General features: G+C 34.3%; 1 protein-coding gene and 1 non-coding gene across 2 annotated transcripts; both read right to left on the bottom strand.

Moving 5' to 3' along the window:
* Positions 1 to 220: 220 nt before the first annotated feature.
* LOC113873270 (stress response protein NST1-like) lies at positions 221 to 1,950 on the bottom strand. Its single transcript, XM_027511320.1, has 3 exons — positions 1,733 to 1,950; positions 1,050 to 1,159; positions 221 to 778 (listed from the first exon to the last, which is right to left on the bottom strand). Exons 1-3 carry the CDS (start codon positions 1,905 to 1,907, stop codon positions 470 to 472), a joined length of 594 nt encoding a protein of 197 aa, XP_027367121.1. The 5' UTR covers positions 1,908 to 1,950; the 3' UTR covers positions 221 to 469.
* A 6,695-nt stretch (positions 1,951 to 8,645) lies between these two features.
* LOC113873946 lies at positions 8,646 to 8,750 on the bottom strand. The gene has a single exon (XR_003506011.1). It is a non-coding gene; the product is annotated as a small nucleolar RNA R71 (small nucleolar RNA).
* Between the last annotated feature and the right edge of the window lie 14,062 nt (positions 8,751 to 22,812).

Raw genomic sequence — 22,812 nt, 5'->3', positions numbered from 1 at the left:
GTCATCGATCGCAGTTGGATCCGGATTCAGTGCACTAACTGCACCGTCTCGTTACGTGATTTTTTATTTTCACTTAAGCAAAAATATAAAATTTTGCCTAAATGCACGGTGCAGTTCCCGTGCAGACTGCACTGAATCCGGATCCATCGCAGCTGCCTACATAACAAATACTGGCACACATTTTCATGCAAAATTAGAAAGAAACATGACATTGATAACTATTTCATCTATTGACCATAAAAATGCCGACTAATACTTGTACAGAATATAGAAATATTGATGAACAGCACAGAAGACTGCACAACTGTTTACAATAATCCAGATTTTCCCACTTATGCAGCACATGGTTCCTCAGTAACTGTTCTACCAATAATATAGCACTAAATTTATCAAGTATAAAAGTGATTACGCTGATGAAATTCAATAAAAGTGATATTCTCTACAACTACCTTTTTTTCCCCAACAAAAATCAAGATTTCTTGTCAGCTGAGATTTTATTTGAACCTTGAATGGACTCCAAAAGATGCTCTATTCTGTATTTCATAACAGGCTGCCCAGTTCGTGTCTTCTTAAGCATTTTCTCTCGCATGGCCTTTCTCCGAGCTTCAGCCTTTTCTCTCTCTTCTTTCTTTGCCCTAACAAATGCCTCTCTCTCCATCCTTTCTTTCTCTTTCTCCACATGCTGCTTCTTGTACAACTCTTCCAAACTGAAGGCACTAATTTTCTTCTTCCTTCTCCCCTCACTCATATCCTTATCCTCTTTAGGTTCGTTCTCATTCTATAACAATAAACAGAAAGCACAATAAACAGAGTTTTTTAAAATACACACTGGAATATACACAATCAATAGCACAATTCATAAATTTGGAGAACCAGTACTAATTCTTAAGCTACGCCCCACTTTGGCAATCATCTGAAATTCTGAATATTATTAATGCATAAAGAACACAAGATACATCAATAATTCAAAGGTTAAGCTTCAATTCTTCCTTTCGAACATTGAAATTAAAACATTCCTAGAAAGACAAATCAGAACTCAGAAGTCAAACCTCAATAAGACTCTGGGTTGAGCAGTGATCACTCTGCAGGTGTTGCTGCTTTAACAATTTCTTAAACTTGTTCACATTCTTAGCATTCTTATAGAACTCCCTTTGCTTCTCTGACAAAAAGAAAAAAAGAAAAAAAGAAGAGACAAATCCTTGAGAATGGTGCAACAGTATATTACATAACAAAGGAACTTATGCAAAATATGGCAACACATCCCAATTTGTCTGATAAGCTAAAAATGTTTTGCCTCCTTAACTACTACCGTTGTCATCACAGGTAACACTAAGCCTTAAGAATACACAAAAAAATAAAAATTGTAGTGTCAAGTCCTAAAAGTTATTATTTCTCTTATTGAGGAGTGTCAAGGTGCTCTTTTGCTATTAACTAAACTTCATTAAAAACTACAAAAGTTCGAGTGAGAATCAATGAAACTCGTGATTTTTAATAAATTTTAGCGAATAATAAAGAGTTGTTACTAATATTTCTCTTGTTACTTATTATATGAATGAACTTATTTATTCATGTAATAATTTACACAAGAACATTCGTTATTACCACACTGTTAAAAGAAAAACACTCGGCTTGGTTCCATTCCATTGAAGATGGTTTTTCATGAACTTTGAGTGTAACAGAAATATGAAAAAAACAAAGAAGCAACCTAATGAAAAAGGAGAAAGTTGCATACTTATGAGAGATGGGTTATAAGGATTGTTCTTAGATTTCGCATTAGCAAAAGCGTTGAGCGAAAGCCCATTCCCGCCTAACCTTGACATGTTCTTCATCTTCTTCTTCTTCATCATCATCATCGTCTTTTCCTTTGCCTTGTCGAATCGGTTGCTGAGTTCCTCATTCTTCTTCATTTATCCTCACCCGATTTTTCATGGTATTCAATGGAGCGAAACAGGAAAACAAACAATTCAAACCCTAATTTACAGGGTAACAGTGAAAGTGACTTGCCCGTGAAACACAGGTTGCTCTCTCAGCACAACAAAAGAGTGCTGGCTCAACAAAATGTTTGAGGCCCTAAAAAAGAAATTTGAACCAGCATTGCTATGGGCCCAGTGTATTTTTTTAAGTGATAGTTAAATTAGTAAAATAAAAAAAGATTAATAAAAAAAAAAGATTTATCATGGGTTGATCAAAAAAGAAAATTTAATTATGAAAAATATTTTTTTAAAATTTTTTTGAGAAATATGTTAAACGTGTCTTTTTTTTTTTAAAACAAATGAAGCCCTACATATTCATTTTTTAAAATTATTTTCTGCGTATAGATTTGCTCTACATTTAGTTGTTATGGATATTATTCAATTTATAAATTTCAAAGAGTAAGGTATAGTTAAACTGGCGCGCGTAGTTCGAAAATGAAATTGCAAGTAAATATTCGTTCCAAAAACTAAGTTCATTTGTTTAATTTCTGTTTTTAAAACAGTTTTTCGTTTTCAAAATAGTTTTTTGTTTTTAGAACAGTTTTCTATTTTCCAAACAAATTTGTATTAGAATTTATTTTTAGAAACAGAAAATTGTTTTGAAAACAGAAATCAAACTTACCTTAATTTACTCAAATTTTGTTTAGAATTGATCGTTTTTTTCTCTAACGGTTTTGTCAAGCACCTTTAGATTATTGAAATTATAATTTTTTTACAAATAATTTGATTAAATTATTTTACTAAATTTAAACAAAATAATGTAAGTTTAGCATTGAAAATTTTTATTATAAAAGAATTAAAGCATGTTAACATTAAAATGAACTTTACAGTATTAATAACTTTAAATAACATGTTGACATTGTTTCGTACTAGTTGAATAAAATATTTTCTCATTTTTTAAAGTAACTTTTATTCTCTTTTTTAAGTTTCAATCCTATTGTTCTTTATTCGGGAAGTTTTAACAGTTGTTTTTTTAAAACTTTTTCAATGCTATAAACTATCGGCATACACTCATGGTTAAAGTAATCAAAATTTCTGTCATGCATTACATACACTTTGGAAGAATGTGAAACATTTTATATGTATCTAATGGAAATATTTAATACCTGTTAAATTATTTTTAACATGGATCAATAAATTTTTTTGTATAATTTATCAAAACATACTTTTTTTTTAAATTTTAATAAATTTTATGATCCAAATAATGGTATAAACTCTTGTATAAAATAAATTTATTAAATAAAAACTTAATTAAACTATGGACCTGTTAAAAAGAAATTATGAAACATTTATAAAAAATTATGGACGAGAATATTATGGATTCTCCAACAATTAAGTCAGTCCAATTAAATCTGTATGTTTTGGTGCTGGCCGTAACTCATGATTACAAAAATAAATTTAGAATAAATATTCTTTTGAACTTAGATATATCTTGTACAGTGATCTTTATCTTAATAAAACTAAATTCTTGATTTTAATAGAGAAGAAGATTGACCAATTAATCAACTTTAATTAATTTTTAATAAGTTGTTTACATATTTAATTGGTTTAATTTTAAAGATAATTTTCTTTCATTAAAATTATATTTATTCAACATTTATGTCTATTTTATTTTATTATAGAATATTAAAATATATAAATATAATAAATATAAAAATTATATTTTTAAAATATTAAATCAAATGTTAAAATATATATAATAACTATAGTAAAGTTATTTTAGTATAAAACAAAAATATATAACAACTATAGTAGGAGATAAAGAGTAAATTTTAAGAGATTTTTAAATTAATAAATTTATAAACACTATAAAAAGTAATAAGACATAATTTAAAAATAATATTAAAAAAATGACATGTTAATTTCATATATACTTATTTATGCAGAGATAAGTAGTATTAGTACGATAAATTTACAAATAAAACTATATTCGAGTTTTTTTATAGGTTATTTTTTAAGACTTAAATTAAAAAAATGATTAAAGATACTTTTATCATTTTTTGCGACGGTTTTTATCAATTGTGAGTGACGGTTTTTATCAACCGTTAGTGACGGTTTTTATTAAAAATGTGTTTTAATATATACGATAAATTTATAAATAAAACTATATTCGAGCTTTTCTATAGGTTATTTTTTAAAACTTAAATTAAAAAATAATTCAAGGTACTTTTATCATTTTTTGCAACGGTTTTTATCAACCGTGACAGTTTTATTAAAAATGAGTTTTAATATATACCATAAATTTACAAATAAAACTATATTCGAGTTTTTTTAAAGGTTATTTTTTAAAACTTAAGTTAAAAAATAATTCAAGATACTTTTAACATTCTTTGAGACGATTTTTATTAAAAATGTGTTTTAATATATACTGTTAAATAATAAAAGGATTAATATTATATTTGAATAATATTTTTATTTAAATTTATTCATTATAAATATGATTCTTACTAAAAATTTCAAGTAACTAAAGACCAGTAATAATACAATAATAGTGATAATTAGTATAAATATTAAATATATTTTAAAAATAAAACACTAAAAAAAAGTATAAAATAATTATATTTATTTTAACATCATTTTAATTTTTTTTAAAAATATATTGTTAACGGTTGATAAAATACATAGTTATACCTAACTGTAAGTAGTTATTAGTACGAAACGGTATTAGTTTTATGTTACTTATTAACCAGTATTGCTTCCGTAAGAACTTTTTTAACCCTACCTAACCGTAGGCAGTTATTAGTACAGACGGTATTAGTTTTATGTAACTTATTAACTGGTATTGTTTAACTGCAAGAACTTTCTTAAACTTACTTAACCTCGAGAAGTAACGACACAATATAATTAAAATATAAATTTAGTAAAAACACTGAAAATGAAAATTTATTACTTTAGAGATCACTTTACAAGAACTTTTGTTCCAAAGAGTTATGTAGACGAGCACCAACACACTTAATTGGGTTGGCTAAATATCTTCCAATAGATCATACCTGCTGCTACTGCCATCAGTGGGAGGAAGATGAAGACTATGGTTGTCCATTTAGCTAACCACATATACCACTTATACCAAAAAGATGGTGGCTCGTTGTACCTACGAGCATGATTTACAGCTTTTCGCAGAGTTACAAGACGATATGTTGTGACTTCATTGCAAACATCGAAACGCAATCCGTTGATAAAATGCTTCAAAAGAATGTCGTGTGATCTTTCTATAATTTTGGCGAGTGTCTTAAACTCGCGTATATAATTAGCAACTGTATTAGTATACTGTCTCAAAATAGACAGTCTACCTTGGGTTTCTGCAACATTAACTGTTGGGGCAAACTGAGCTTTAACCTCGTGGAGAAACTGGTGCCAGCCAATTATTTGACTTTGATTCTCCATACATCTAAATCAAGAAAGTGCCTCTCCATCCAAATGAAATGAAGCCACTCTGACACATACAGCTTTCGGAATTTGACGATAGTAAAATAAAAAATGAGATATCTTATAGATCCATCCTTGTGCATCGGTTCCATTAAAACAGGGAACCTCTCTAGAGAGAAACCAACGTTGAGACTCAGGTGTAGAATCTATAAAGGAGGAAGACATGTATTCAACCATCTATTCTCAAGAAGAACAAAAAAAAGCGATATCACTGATCTAATCTAGACTACAAAAAGGGATATTATGTCCTGAGGTGAAGATCCACATAGTTTATATAGACCCGATTAATGGAAACGTCTTGAGATACTATGTCCGTTGCAACGGTTTGTCAGTTAATAAGTTACATAAAACTAATACCGTTCGTTACTTCTGCAAATAAGTATAACTATATACAGTTAAATAAATAACTACCTACGGTTAATTATACATACATGTATATGTACAATTAAGAAAGTTCTTACAATTAAGCAATACCGGTTAATAAGTTACATAAACTAACACTGTTGTACTTCTACAGTTAAGTATAACTATATACATTTAAATAAATAACTACCTACGGTTAATTATACGTATATGTATATATACATGTACTGGATAAGACATTACTCAGTCTTACTTATAGAAATTATGAACAATTTATAAAAAATCATGGACGAGAATATTGTGGATTCTCCAACAATTAAGTCAGTCCAATTAAATCTGTATGTTTTGGTGCTGGCCGTAACTCATGATTACAAAAACAAATTTAGAATAAATATTCTTTTGAACTTAGATATATCTTGTACAGTGATCTTTATCTTAATAAAACTAAATTCTTGATTTTAATAGAGAATTTATTACTTTTTATAGAAAAGAATAGACTTAGATAGTGTAAATAAGATGAATATTCCAATTAGGCTAAATAATATAGCTTTCTTAGTTTTTGTTAATTTACGTGAATTTAGATAGTTTATTTTACATATTTTGATCATTTGAATAATATGGCTGGAATCCCCAAGCTTATTTTGAAGAATTATTGGATTTTGAGGAATTTGAGGTGAAAGTAACTACTTTCAATATTGATAGTGACAACTACAGCAAGTCACTTCCAGCAAAGGGACCAAAGTGATCACTTTCAAAGCTTAAAGTGACAACTACAGTAGCCCAGAATCAACCAAACTTGCGCGTGGTTACTATGAATATTCATAGTAGTCACTCCAGAGCATGCAGAACTGAAGGTGCTGCACGTAGTTACTATCAAAATTCATAGTGACAACTCCAGAGAGTCCAAAATGTCCCAGTGTTGCGCGTGATTACTATGAATATTCATAGTAATCACTCCAGAGAGGCAAAACTCAACTGATGCTGCGCGTGTTTACTATGAAAGAATGAGAGTAACTACTTTGGAGGGCGCCAGCTTTAGTATAAATAGATTTTTACCAAATTAGGGTAGGGACGACTTACACTTTTTGAACCTTTTCTCTTCTTTACTAAATTTAGGATATTTTCCAGAGCTTAGGGCAACCTTGGGTGACAGCCAAGGGTCCAACCTAGGGTTTGGTTTCTCATTTCTCTTGCTTTTACATTAATGTTAATGAGTTTTCTGCATTTCCTAATTGCGTTTTTGACCCCCATTTCCATGGAGGGCTAAGTTTGTGTAATCCTTAGTGAATTCACATGGCTTCTTGAGTTCCTTGAATTTAATGATAATATAATTCCTTTCTTTCATGAATTACTTCTTCCTTATCTCTTGAATTGAATTAATGGTGAATGAGGGGGGTATTGCTCAATTAACCCTAATTTCATTTTAAGGAGATTCTAAACTAAGGGTTGCTTAATCCTAGGTTTAATTCTAAGGTTGCGTAATTTTGGGATGAGAGATTAGAGCCTAACAAATTGCGTAATTTCCTTGGGACCATAAGGTTGATTTTTGCTGGTTAAATTAACCTAATTCATGGAAGAGAGGATGAATGTTAAATCTTGAGTGGAATGAGGATAGAATCTATGTGGATGAACTAAGGATTGCTGTTTTCTATTGTTTGAATTAATTAAACTCATTTGCTCATCGCTCTTTATTTTAATTTGAAACCACAAAACCTCCAATTTAATTGCTTGTTTAATTAATGCCTTCAACATGTTTAATGAAGATTAATAACCAATGTTCATGGGAGACAATCTAGGGTTACCCTAGTATTACATTAATTTGTTTAAATTTTGATGAGGATTTACGACAAATCTTTTAAACACCTCGAAAAAGACCATCATCAAATTGGCGCCGTTGCCGGGGACATTGGTGTTGATTTTTCATAAACATGTTATTTGCTCTGTTTTCATTTTCGTTTTCTGCATTGTGAATACTTTAATATAGTTGTAGTTTCATAGGTAAGTAGAGATATCTTGCATTTAGGTAGAATCAATTGCTGTTTTCTGCATATTGTTTGAATTCTGATTTTTGCATTTTAGTTACCACACTGTATTTTCGTTTCCTGCAATTACCCTGTTTTTGCTGCATAATTCTGCAGAATTTGTGTTTGTGTGTTGCCTATTTTCATTCCCTAGTTTGCAATTTCTTTCTGTTTTTGCTGTTTGGTGTTAATACTTTATTTTACTGCACTTAGATGTTAGTTTTTCTGCATAATTGTCATCTGAATTTTTCTGCATTTTTACTGCTTCATTAATTTACTTCTTTTCAAATTTCCATAGACAATCCTAATGAATGACCAGATCAAATCCGGGAGATTTATATCCTCCAGATATTGAAATTGATAGGACATTCCATAGAAATCTCAGGAACCTTAGTAGACAAAATTCTGCACATATTGAGGAACCATCTTCACCATTTTCTCCATCTTCTATATATTCTTCTCTGCATTCTTTAAATTCTGAACCTTTAGAAATGGCAGAAAATGACTTGACACTTAAGGAGCTTGCCGCACCGGACGTGACCTACCAGACTTTATGTATCCAATACCCGAATGTGGATGCCCCTTTTGTTCTTAAAACTGGCCTAATCCATCTTTTGCCTAAATTTCATGGTCTTGCAGGTGAAGATCCGCATAAACACCTCAAAGAATTTCATATTGTTTGCTCTACAATGAGACCACAAGGTGTACCTGAAGAGCATGTCAAATTGAAGGCATTTCCATTCTCTCTTATGGATTTGGCTAAAGACTGGTTGTATTATCTTCCACCTGGCTCTATTACAAGTTGGGACACCCTCAAGAGATTGTTCCTGGAAAAATTTTTCCCTGCTTCAAGGGCTGCCTTAATAAGAAAGGAAATATGTGGTATTAGGCAGCTGGAGAGGGAAAGTTTGTATGAATATTGAGAGCGTTTCAAGAGACTTTGTGCTAGCTGCCCCTATCATCAAATAAGTGACCAACTCCTAATCCAATACTTCTATGAAGGCTTACACCCAATGGATAGGAGCATGATCGATGCAGCTAGTGGGGGAGCCCTAGTTGACAAGACTCCCGCAGCCGCTAGAAACCTCATTGAGAATATGGCAGCTAACTCTCAACAGTTTGCTACAAGGCAAAATTCCATTATGTCCAGAAGTGTCAATGAAATTCAAACTTCAGATTCACACAAGCTGGAGCATAAACTAGATGAGTTGGCTACTATGGTAAAATAGTTGGCATCCATTCAGAAGAATTCTACTGCATATACACCTCCACCTTCATCCATTCCAACAATGCTTTGTGGGATTTGTTCATCTACGGATCACTTCACTGATAGTTGCCCCACATTGCAGGAAACTGAATCTTCGGAAGGTAATCCTCAAGCTTATGCTGCTAATATTTATGCTAATAAGTTTCCTTTTCAGCAGCCGCAGCAACAATAAAGCTGGGATTTATCTTCCAATAGATATAATCCCGGTTGGAGGAACCATCCTAACTTAAGGTGGGGAGGAAATGCACAGCATCAAGGCTCTAGCCAACCAACTAACAACCATTTCCAACCGCATCAAGCTGGACAAAGCAAGCCATATTCAGCCTAGCAACATCACCATCCATCATCTTCATCTCAACAGCACCATCAAGCATCTTCTTCAATAGCCGCTGCACCTCAAAAGAATGAGTCATCTTTGGAAGACCTTGTGAAGCAACTCACCATGAGTAATCTCAATTTCCAACAACAGAGTCAAGCCTTCCAGCAACAGATTCAAGCAAGTATCAAGACCTTGGAGAATCAAATGGGTCAACTTGCTTCATCCCTTAATCAATTTCAATCTCAAGGTTCAGGCAATCTCCCTGCACAAACTGTCACAAACCCAAAGAATGTGAGTGCCATTACCTTGAGATCTGGTAAGGTGATGCAAGAGCTAGAAATGCCTACTGAGAAGGATCCCAGTTGCACTTTAGCTGCAGAAGGTGAAGGAGGAGAAGTTGGAAGCCAAGAGCAGCCTGCACTTATGCCCACACCATGTCAACCAAAAGTGGTAGACCAGGAGGAGAGGTCTATTCCTATTCCCTTCCCTCAAAGAATGGTTCAGCCCAGCAAGAAGCAAGAAGAGGTTGATAAAGAAATTCTGGATACTTTCAGAAAAGTTGAAGTCAATATCCCCTTGTTAGATGCTATCAAGCAAATCCCAAAGTACGCCAAATTCCTTAAGGACTTGTGCACTCATAGAAGGCATCTAAAGGGTAATGAAAGAGTGAACATGGGGAGAAATGTATCAGCTCTTTTTGAGAGGCAGAAAACTTCCATGCCTGAGAAATGCAAAGATCCAGGGACATTTACTATTCCCTGCACTATAGGAAACAATAGGATAGATAATGCCATGCTTGATTTAGGTGCATCTATTAATGTTATGCCTTTATCTATCTTCACATCTTTGTCTCTTGGACCATTGCAGCCCACGGGTGTCATCATCCAATTAGCAAATAGGAGCACTACTAATCCAGCCGACCTTGTGGAGGATGTTCTAGTGAGAGTGAATGACTTGATCTTTCCTGCTGACTTCTACATCTTGGACATGCAAGAAGAAGAGCCAATAAAACGAGCTGCACCAATCATCTTGGGGAGGCCATTCTTGAAGACGGCCAGGACCAAAATTGATGTGCATGCTGGAACTCTCACTATGGAGTTTGGAGAGAGTGTGGTTCGCTTCAACATACTAGATGCTATGAAGCACTCTCCTGAGGAGCATTCAGTTTTTCACATTGATGTTCTTGATAGCTTGATAGATGATAATTTTGCTGAATTTTTAGGAGACTCTTTCGTTAATTTTTCTGATTGTATAGATACCATAGATACTAAAAATTGTGAATATTGTACTAAGTCATCTTTGTGTGATATTTGTATTGCTGATTTTCTGGATTTAGATTCTGCAACTTCTGACATTAATGACATTGAAAAATCAAAAAGGTTAGAATGTGGTTCATTGAGTACAGCAAGTATAATTGAATCTAACCCTTGTGGTTTAAATGTTGCAGAAATCATTTCAAATGAAAGTGCTAAAGCACTGCCTTCAGTTGAGCAGCCTCCCACCTTGGAGCTTAAACCCTTGCCTGAGCATTTAAAATACGCTTATTTGGAAACAGGTGAGAAGCTCCCTGTGATCATTTCCACTGAGCTTGATGAGGACCAAGAGGAGCAGTTGCTTGATGTGATTCGGAAGCATAGAAAGGCTATTGGTTGGACCTTGGCTGACATCCCTGGAATCAGCCCTTCCCTGTGCATGCACCGGATTTTGCTGGAAGAAGGATCCAAGCCAGTAAGACAGCCCCAGAGGAGGGTAAATCCGATCATATTGGAGGTGGTGAAGAAGAAGATCACCAAACTACTCCAAGAAGGCATCATCTACCCGATATCAGATAGCACATGGGTGAGCCCAGTGCAGGTGGTGCCCAAAAAGTCAGGGATTACAGTTGTGAAGACTGAGAAGGATGAGCTCCTGTCCACTAGAGTGCAGAACAGCTGGAGAGTCTGCATTGATTATCGGAGGCTCAACCAGGCGACCAGGAAAGACCACTTTCCTTTACCTTTCATAGATCAGATGCTGGAACGCCTGGCAGGTAAATCTCACTACTGTTTCCTAGATGGATTCTCAGGTTATTTTTAAATATGCATAGCTCCTGAGGATCAGGAGAAGACCACTTTTACATGCCCATTTGGTACATTTGCATATAGGAGAATGCCATTCGGGCTTTGCAATGCTCCCAGTACATTTCAAAAATGCATGTTGAGCATATTTTCTGATTTGGTTGAGCATTGTATTGAAGTATTCATGGATGACTTCACTGTATATGGGTCATCATTTTCTGCATGTTTAGGAAACTTAGATAGAGTTTTACAAAAATGTATAGAGACTAACCTTGTTCTGAACTTTGAGAAATGTCATTTTATGGTTAGGCAGGGGGTAGTCTTAGGTCATATAATATCTGAGAAGGGAATTGAGGTAGATCCTGCTAAGCTTAATGTCATTTCACAGCTTTCTTACCCCTCTTGTGTGCGAGAGGTGCATGCATTTCTTGGCCATGCAGGTTTCTACAGGCGCTTTATCAAGGATTTTTCCAAGATAGCCCTTCCTCTCTCCAAGTTACTACAGAAATATATTGATTTCGAGTTTGGAGCCAAGTGCAAAGAGGCGTTTGATTGCCTAAAGACAGCCTTGACCACAACTCCCATCATTCAGCCACCAAACTGGACACTTCCATTTGAGCTCATGTGTGACGCATCCAACTTTGCTTTGGGTGCTGTCTTAGCACAGCGGTTTGGTAAGGATCCATATGTCATTTATTATGCATCTAGGACTTTGGATCCTGCACAGTGTAACTATACCACAACTGAAAAGGAACTGTTGGCGATAGTATTTGCTTTGGATAAATTTAGATCATACTTGCTAGGGTCAAAAGTTGTGGTGTTTACTGATCATTCTGCTCTTAAGTTCCTTTTGAAAAAGACAGATTCAAAGCCAAGGCTAATAAGGTGGATGCTTCTACTTCAAGAATTTGATGTAGAGATAAAGGATAGAAGTGGAGCACAAAATTTGGTGGCGGATCATTTGAGCAGGATAGAGGGAGTTCCTGAACTCACTCCTCTAAAAGATGATTTCCCTGATGAGCAATTATTAGAGTTGTATACTTCAACGTTGCCTTGGTTTGCTGATATTGTAAATTTTTTAGTTGCAGGAGTTTTTCCAGCAGATGCACCAAGGAGTAAAAGGAAAAAGATCAAGAATGATGTCAAGCATTACCTCTGGGATGATCTCTATTTGTGGAAGTTCTGTAGTGATCAAGTGATTAGGAGATGCATTCCTGAGGAAGAAACTGCATCAATTTTGCATTTCTGTCATGCATCCACTGTAGGAGGCCATCTTGGGCCCCAAAGGACTGCAAGGAAAGTACTGGATGCGGGTTTTTATTGGCCTACAATCTTCAAGGACTCTTGGCAAGTGTGTTCTACATGTGAGAAATGCCAAAGAACTGGAGGGGTAATCACCTTGAAGCATGAAATGCCTTAACAATCCATTTTATACTGTGATGTATTTGATGTTTGGGGTATAGACTTCATGGGTCCTTTTCCTCCTTCCTTTGGTTTCTTATATATTTTGCTTGCTGTAGACTATGTCTCTAAATGGGTAGAGGCTAAGCCTACAAGAACTAATGATTCAAGAGTGGTTGCAGATTTTGTGCGTACTCATTTGTTTTGTAGGTTTGGAGTACCTCAAGCTTTGATTAGTGACCAGGGTACCCACTTCTGCAATAGAACCATTGAGACTCTACTGAGAAAGTATGGAGTATTGCACAAAGTATCTACACCTTATCATCCCCATACCAATGGGCAGGCTGAGCTCTCTAATAGAGAAATTAAGAAGATTTTAGAAATGATTGTTCAGCCAAATAGGAAAGACTGGAGCAAGCGCCTTGACGACGCTCTTTGGGCTCATAGAACAGCATACAAGGCTCCTTTTGGAATGTCACCATACAGAATTGTCTATGAAAAAGCCTGCCACCTTCCAGTAGAAGTAGAACATCGTGCTTATTGGGCAGGCGAGCCTGTAATATGGACATAGACAAAGCTGGAGAACAAAGGAAATTGCACTTGCAAGAATTAGAAGAACTTCGCCTTGAATCATATGAAAACTCCAGAATTTATAAGGAGAAGACGAAGGCCTTTCATGATGGAAAAATAGCAAGAAAGGAGTTTTTCTTAGGTCAAAAAATTTTGTTGTTCAATTCCCGCTTGAAGCTCATGCCTGGAAAACTCAGATCTAGGTGGATCGGACCTTTCATTGTGACTTCCATTTCTCCCTATGGAGCGGTGGAGGTAAAAAGTGAATCTACAAACAAGGTTTTTAAAGTGAATGGACATCGCCTAAAGCCTTTCCATGGGAGTCCTACAATTGAGACCAATGTGGAGGAAGTTTTCCTAGATCAACCTCCAGCTGATCTTGATTCTTTAACTATTTTGGAGTGAAAGCTCCATTTAACGTCAAGCTAGTGACGTTAAAGAAGCGCTTTGTGAGAGGCAACTCACAGTTTTATAGCACTTTCTAATTCTCTTTTGATTTCAATAAGCATTCTTTCATTTGAGCTGTGTTACTAGTCATGTTGCTTAGTTCATTTTGCACAAACATTTTGTTTAACACTTGACTCATTATTTGATTGATGATTTGTTCATAATTTTTATAGAGGAAAAATTGCTGTAGTTGGACTCAATTTGTACATATATTCATGGAAGTCCAAGTAGAGAGGGAGGAATAATCATTTCCATGGCACCAAGCATTCACTCTAGAAAGAATTTTGAAGTTAGCCATGAAGGTAATCACTTTCCCAAGCCATAGTGGTCACTTTCCACCAAGGTATGTGACTTTGCTCTCTGTAGTTCTCACTTTCAATTTTCATAGTGACCACTTTGAGGGCTTTTGAATTTATTGGTCTGCGCATAACTACTATGAAAATTCATAGTAGCCACGCGCAGCACCCTGGGAAAATACACATAAAGGGCGCCTCTATAGTGATTACTTTGAATATTCATAGTAACCACTACAGAAACTAATTTTTGAGCATTTGATGCGCGTAGTTACTATGAATATTCATAGTAACCACTTGCAACCTCTTTTAAAAACAACTGAGAAAGGCGCCTCTGGAGTGATTACTTTGAAAATTCGTAGTAACCACGCGCACCCCATTTTTGCTGAAACCCTTGCGCGTGGCTACTATGATTATTGAGAGTAACTACGCCCAACATTTTTATATAAATAGGACCTGTTTCACGTTCACTCTCACTCTTCATTTCTGAGAAATTTTTCACTCCTCTCCTAATTTCCTGAGCACCCACTCCTTCAAATTAAATTCCTTGCATCTGAACGTCAACTCCCTACACTTTTGCACTGCATTTGAACTCCAATCCAGGTAATTTCCTCTCCCTCACTCTCTGCGTTAGGGTTCTTCATTTTTCAATTGGGGATTTTTAATTAGAACCAATTTGAGTTGAAATTACTGGTTAGAATCAGTTTCTGCAAAGATAATTATATGATTTCAAGCTAGTAGGGTGATTAATTTGATCCGGTATGAACAAATTGCCATGTTTGAACCCTAGGGTAGCCACTTTCATAATTCGTAGTGATTACTATATGGGTAATGCTGAAATTCTGCTCCCCCTAGGTTCGTTTTAGTCTGGAATGTGATTTCTTTGCATTAAAATTCAACTTTTCATGGTTAGAAATCAAATTGCATTTTCCTTTTCTGAAGTTGAAGTGTTTTTGCTCTGAAGTAGTTACTATCAATATTCATAGTAACTACTCTCTGTGAATATATTGTGTCTGCTCATTTCATACACTCATTCCTGATCTGATTTAGTTGCACTACCATGTAACTGCAATTTCCCTTGCTACTTGTTCTGAATTCTGGAAATTTGATTTGAAATTAGACCCATCTTGCTGCACATGCTTTTTACCTTAGCTGATCTAGTGGAATTCATCCTTTGCATTTTATATATGTCCTCTGCATTTTATATATGCTCTCTGCATTTTCACAGCCTGATTCAGAAGTTGAGAACCCATTTGATTGGATCCAAATGCACACTGTGTTTAAATTTTCCAGACCATCAAATGAACCTCTTTTGATGACCATAATTCATTACATGACATTTGCTGTTCTGCATTTTAAACACATGGATTATGAATTTTATTTTGGAACTGTTATTGCTGTCATAGTAGCTACCTGTAACACATAGTGATCACTCTGCATATGTTTAACTGTCTGATCTTTCACTGTCAAAGTAGTTACTACCAACTAGCATAGTAGTTACTTTTGCATGCAGAACCCCTCTGAATTGTCTTAATTTTCTCTGATTTCTGCACATTTGCTGTGAAATTATATCCACTTAAAACCTCTGCATTCTGTCATGCTTCACTGCCAAAGTAACTACTTTCATGCACTATCACTCATTTATTCCTTTTTCTATGTGCAGATTAATGGCAAACACTCCCAGAAAGAACGCACCCAGAGCCAAGAGAGCTGCTGCCTCTTCATCTAGGCCTCAGCCTGCACATGATCCTAGATTTCGGTCCTTGGCCCATGAGAATTTCTTCAAAGCCAATATTCTCAGGCGACACATTGTGCAGGACAGGAATTTTGACCTGCAAAAAGGGACCTACCCCCAATTTGAGCAGGAAATCCAGAAAAGGGGGTGGGATTTGTTCACCACATGTGCTGGGCATGGGTGGAAGGACATCACCCAAGAGTTCTATGCAAATGCCTTCAGGGTTAAGGGAGATGATTTCCCCTACAGGCATTCCATGGTCAGAGGCAAGGTGATGGACTTCAACCCTGCCAACATCCAGAGGATCCTCAACATCCCTCTTCTTGAAAAGAGGCCTGGACAGCTGGACTACTATTTTCAGCTACTTGGAGGAGAAGGACTACAAGCCAATCCTTCAAGCAATATGCAAGACTGGAGAGAACTGGGAGTTTGACATGAAGCTCCAGCCCAAGAACCTAACTACAAAGCACCTCCTTCCACCTGCCAAAGTCTGAAGCATCTTCATCCTTAGCTCCTTCATGCCAGTCATGCACTCATCTACCTTGGCAGTGAAGAGGGCAGAGCTAGTTTATGCCATCATGACAGGGATGCCCATCCATGTTGGCGATGTTATCAGCAATGCCATCATGGAGATCCTAGCTAGGAAGAAGGACTCCATGAGTTTTCCCTCCATCATTACTATGCTCTGCCAGGATGCTGGAGTTGACTTTGGGGAGTATCAGCAGAAAATCAGAGCAGCTCCCTGCATCACCACAGCTATAGTGAAGGAGCTGTTTAAAGCTAAGAAGAGCTCAGCCCCAGAGATACCTCCCCAAGCTGCAGGGAAGAAAGGCCTTCCTTCTAAAATGAAAGACCAGCTGAAGGAAATAGCTCTGCGACAAGATGCTATACATGCTTGTCAGAAGGCTGCTCTGACCCTTGTAGAGACCATGTTACTCAACATGGGGAAGAAGATGGGAATGACTGCTGACCAGATCTACTATGCCCCCACCTTCCCAACCCCTTATCTTCGAGCAGCAGTTCAGAATGATCTCCCACCTTTCACACCTACAGCAGAAGAGGAAGAGGAAGAGGAAGCTAGCAGCTCTGAGGGTGAGCCAGTACCAGACCCAGTTGCAGCAACAGAGGGGCAGGATGATGAGGACACTGATACTGATGCAGCTGATGATGATGACCTCTCTTCCAGCGCTGATGAGGATGCAATATAGTCTTAAACTTTTAATTCTGTTATTTATTTAACCTTATCTTTCGTTGTACATATTTTTTCTGCCAATTTCCCTGTAATTAGTACACTTTTCTTTTTTATTTTCCCTGCCTTTAACTTCCCTTTACTGCTTCTACTCTGAACAACAACTTAACTCTTTCATGCTATTTATATATATTATCTGAGTTTGAGTTATTTTGTTCTGCTGGTGCTGAATTTATTATCTCTTTGTGCAGAGAATGCCCTCAGTTCCATCAAGAGGAGCATCATTTTTTTTGCCCATGAGTTGAGGCACTATCATTCATGAAAGGGGGGTGAAGTTCTTTACCTCTATTTCATATACTCTTAACCTCATTTTTCCTGCATAATTATACATTAAAATACAAAAATATATTTTTATTCTTTTTCTTTTAATTGAACCAAATTTTGTAATCCCAATCTTAGACTCTTATTGCAATTTTCATTCAATTCATGAACACACTCTACTTTTGTAAATAATTTTCTCTCCATGTCATGCTGAATATCTTTTCTTGCAAGGTGATTTATCCTCACATGATGTTAAGTAATTATCACCATTTTTACCATGGTAGAGAATTGAGCCCCTAATTATCTTTCTGTGTGTATGCTTCATGTAATTTTGCATCTATTCTCTAGAACTTGCCCTGCTTCTTAATTTAATATGCATTATGCAATTTTTTTATCTAGATGATTGAGGCCTCCTTTACACACACACACAACCACTCACCATTGCCCACCTTTGCACCTTATTGCATTACATCCTCTTCTTTTGCCAAAACTTAGTTTGCTAAAACATTTTTTTTTCTTCCATCAAGAACGTATTTCCTTTGAGTAACATCAAGAGTGAATGCAAATACCAAGTTTGGGGTGTTGAATTTGATGGTAGTTGCTTGAGGACAAGCAACCTCTCAAGTTTGGGGTGGTGAACAATATACATGTTAAAATACATGTCAAAAAAAAAAAGTGGTTGCCAAAGTCCAATAAATCATAAAAGAAAGAATGAAAAAGGAAAGAAAATAAAATGAAGCAAGGTCCATGAGATTGAAGAGATCTTCACATAATAAAAAAAAAAAATGATGAAAAGCAAGGTGAAAAATGCTTGAACCTCTTAGGCTACCTCATTTGATGCATTTCATTCTAATTGTTGTATTCACTCACTCAAGAGGATTCCTTTATCTTGAAAACCCACCTGAGCTTTTGACCCTCCTTGATCAAATTGAACCTTACCTATCCCTATTTGTGACCAACCAAGTCCTTTTGATAGGTAAATCATTGTATTAAGGCAAAGGAGATTGAGAATATGGGCAAGCATATGGTAGGGTAGAGCAATTTGCATGTATTGAGGGAAAATACCTATCTTGAAACATTGACGAGTGAATAGTGAAACACCACCTTGTGAGCCAGATAATTTCTTGGCATTTTGTGAAGTATGATGAACCTTGTTGAATTTTTGTTTCACTTGTATAGGACTTTGCATAAAATTAATTGATATGAGTGTGCTTTCTTTGTTGAATGACTCCATGATTTTGAAATGGAGAAAGTGCATATTAGAGTTGAAAGATTGGAACAGAAAAATTTTGAGAAATTTTTTTGGATAAGTCCAACTTTTTTTTACTTTAGCCCTTGAATTTTGGTTTGCTTGAGGACAAACAAAAGTTTAAGTTTGGGGTTGTGATGAGTCCACATTTTACTACATTTTTTATACATCATTTATTACTTTTTATAGAAAAGAATAGACTTAGATAGTGTAAATAAGATGAATATTCCAATTAGGCTAAATAATATAGCTTTCTTAGTTTTTTGTTAATTTACATGAATTTAGATAGTTTATTTTACATATTTTGATCATTTGAATAATATGGCAGGAATCCCCAAGCTTATTTTGAAGAATTATTGGATTTTGAGGAATTTGAGGTGAAAGTAACTACTTTCAATATTGATAGTGACAACTAGAGCAAGCCACTTCCAGCAAAGGGACCAAAGTGATCACATTCAAAGCTTAAAGTGACAACTACAGTAGCCCATAATCAACCAAACCTGCGCGTGGTTACTATGAATATTCATAGTAGTCACTCCAGAGCATGCAGAATTGAAGGTGCTGCGCGTAGTTACTATCAAAATTCATAGTGACAACTCCAGAGAGTCCAAAATGTCCCAGTGTTGCGCGTGATTACTATGAATATTCATAGTAATCACTCCAGAGAGGCAAAACTCAACTGATGCTGCGCGTGTTTACGATGAAAGAATGAGAGTAACTACTTTGGAGGGCGCCAGCTTTAGTATAAATAGATTTTTACCAAATTAGGGTAGGGACGGCTTACACTTTTTGAACCTTTTCTCTTCTTTACTAAATTTAGGATATTTTCCAAAGCTTAGGGCAACCTTGGGTGACAGCTAAGGGTCCAACCTAGGGTTTGGTTTCTCATTTCTCTTGCTTTTACATTAATGTTAATGAGTTTTCTGCATTTCCCAATTGCGTTTTTGACCCTCATTTCCATGGAGGGCTAAGTTTGTGTAATCCTTAGTGAATTCACATGGCTTCTTGAGTTCCTTGAATTTAATGATAATATAATTCCTTTCTTTCATGAATTACTTCTTCCTTATCTCTTGAATTGAATTAATGGTGAATGAGGGGGGGGGGTATTGCTCAATTAACCCTAATTTCATTTTAAGGAGATTCTAAACTAAGGGTTGCTTAATCCTAGGTTTAATTCTAAGGTTGCGTAATTTTGGGATAAGAGATTAGAGCCTAACAAATTGCGTAATTTCGTTGGGACCATAAGGTTGATTTTTGCCTGTTAAATTAACCTAATTCATGGAAGAGAGGATGAATGTTAAATCTTGAGTGGAATGAGGATAGAATCTATGTGGATGAACTAAGGATTGCTGTTTTCTATTGTTTGAATTAATTAAACTCATTTGCTCATCGCTCTTTATTTTAATTTGAAACCACAAAACCCCCAATTTAATTGCTTGTTTAATTAATGCCTTCAACATGTTTAATGAAGATTAATAACCAATGTTCATGGGAGACAATCTAGGGTTACCCTAGTATTACATTAATTTGTTTAAATTTTGATGAGGATTTACGACAAATCTTTTAAACACCTCGAAAAAGACCATCATCAATAGAGAAGAAGATTGACCAATTAATCAACTTTAATTAATTTTTAATAAGTTGTTTACATATTTAATTGGTTTAATTTTAAAGATAATTTTCTTTCATTAAAATTATATTTATTCAACATTTATGTCTATTTTATTTTATTATAGAATATTAAAATATATAAATATAATAAATATAAAAATTATATTTTTAAAATATTAAATCAAATGTTAAAATATATATAATAACTATAGTAAAGTTATTTTAGTATAAAACAAAAATATATAACAACTATAGTAGGAGATAAAGAGTAAATTTTAAGAGATTTTTAAATTAATAAATTTATAAACACTATAAAAAGTAATAAGACATAATTTAAAAAATAATATTAAAAAAATGATATGTTAATTTCATATATACTTATTTATGCAGAGATAAGTAGTATTAGTACGATAAATTTACAAATAAAACTATATTCGAGCTTTTTTATAGGTTATTTTTTAAGACTTAAATTAAAAAAATGATTAAAGATTCTTTTATTATTTTTTGCGACAGTTTTTATCAACCGTTAGTGACGGTTTTTATTAAAATAGAGTTTTAATATATACGATAAATTTATAAATAAAACTATATTCGAGCTTTTCTATAGATTATTTTTTAAAACTTAAATTAAAAAATAATTCAAGGTACTTTTATAATTTTTTGCAACGGTTTTTATCAACCGTGACGGTTTTATTAAAAATGAGTTTTAATATATACCATAAATTTACAAATAAAACTATATTCGAGCTTTTTTAAATGTTATTTATTAAAACTTAAGTTAAAAAATAATTCAAGGTACTTTTATCATTTTTTGCAACGGTTTTTATCAACCGTGACGGTTTTATTAAAAAATGAGTTTTAATATATACCATAAATTTACAAATAAAACTATATTCGATCTCTTTTAAAGGTTATTTTTTAAAACTTAAGTTAAAAAATAATTCAAGATACTTTTATCATTCTTTGCGACGGTTTTTATTAAAAATGTGTTTTAATATATACTGTTAAATAATAAAAGGATTAATATTATATTTGAATAATATCTTTATTTAAATTTATTCATTATAAATATGATTCTTACTAAAAATTTCAAGTAACTAAAGACCAATAATAATACAATAATAGTGATAATTAGTATAAATATTAAATATATTTTAAAAATAAAACACTAAAAAAAAGTATAAAATAATTATATTTATTTTACCATCATTTTAATTTTCTTTTTAAAATATATTGTTAACGGTTGATAAAATACATAGTTATACCTAACTGTACGTAGTTATTAGTACGAACGGTATTAGTTTTATGTTACTTATTAACCAGTATTGCTTCCGTAAGAACTTTCTTAACCCTACCTAACCGTAGGCAGTTATTAGTACAGACGGTATTAGTTTTATGTAACTTATTAACCGGTATTGCTTAACTGCAAGAACTTTCTTAAACTTACTTAACCTCGAGAAGTAACGACACAATATAATTAAAATATAAATTTAGTAAAAACACTGAAAATGAAAATTTATTACTTTAGAGATCACTTTACAAGAACTTTTGTTCCAAAGAGTTATGTAGACGAGCACCAACACACTTAATTGGGTTGGCTAAATATCTTCCAATAGATCATACCTGCTGCTACTGCCATCAGTGGGAGGAAGATGAAGACTATAGTTGTCCATTTAGCTAACCACATATACCACTTATACCAAAAAGATGGTGGCTCGTTGTACCTACGAGCATGATTTACAGCTTTTCGCAGAGTTACAAGACGATATGTTGTGACTTCATTGCAAACATCGAAACGCAATCCGTTGATAAAATGCTTCAAAAGAATGTCGTGTGATCCTTCTATAATATCGGCGAGTGTCTTAAACTCGCGTATATAATTAGCAACTGTATTAGTATACTGTCTTAAAATAGACAGTCTACCTTGGGTTTCTGCAACATTAACTGTTGGGGCAAACTGAGCTTTAACCTCGTGGAGAAACTGGTGCCAGCCAATTATTTGACTTTGATTCTCCATACATCTAAATCAAGAAAGTGCCTCTCCATCCAAATGAAACGAAGCCACTCTGACACATACAGCTTTCAGAATTTGACGATAGTAAAATAAAAAATGAGATATCTTATAGATCCATCCTTGTGCATCGGTTCCATTAAAACAGGGAACCTCTCTAGAGAGAAACCAGCGTTGAGACTCAGGTGTAGAATCTGTAAAGGAGGAAGACATGTATTCAACCATCTATTCTCAAAAAGAACCAAAAAAAGCGATATCACTGATCTAATCTAGACTACAAAAAGGGATATTATGTCCTGAGGTGAAGATCCACATAGTTTATATAGACCCGATTAATGGAAACGTCTTGAGATACTATGTCCGTTGCAACGGTTTGTCAGTTAATAAGTTACATAAAACTAACACCGTTCGTTACTTCTGCAAATAGGTATAACTATATACAGTTAAATAAATAACTACCTACGGTTAATTATACATACATGTATATGTACAATTAAGAAAGTTCTTACAATTAAGCAATACCGGTTAATAAGTTACATAAACTAACACTGTTGTACTT

This window comes from Abrus precatorius, unplaced genomic scaffold (assembly GCF_003935025.1).
Source record: "Abrus precatorius isolate BTA unplaced genomic scaffold, Abrus_2018 Scaffold7, whole genome shotgun sequence".
Classification (NCBI taxonomy): domain Eukaryota; kingdom Viridiplantae; phylum Streptophyta; class Magnoliopsida; order Fabales; family Fabaceae; genus Abrus; species Abrus precatorius.
Note: the sequence above shows the minus strand (reverse complement) of the source record. Positions and strands in the feature narration are given on the sequence as shown.

Excerpts from the sequence above, each read along its gene's own strand:
- LOC113873270 (XM_027511320.1), bottom strand. The coding sequence starts at position 1,907 with ATGAAGAAGAATGAGGAACTCAGCAACCGATTCGACAAGGCAAAGGAA. Across the intron at positions 1,160-1,732 it reads TTATAACCCATCTCTCATAA|AGAAGCAAAGGGAGTTCTAT; the intron begins GTATGCAACTTT and ends TCTTTTTGTCAG. Across the intron at positions 779-1,049 it reads CAACCCAGAGTCTTATTGAG|AATGAGAACGAACCTAAAGA; the intron begins GTTTGACTTCTG and ends TTATTGTTATAG.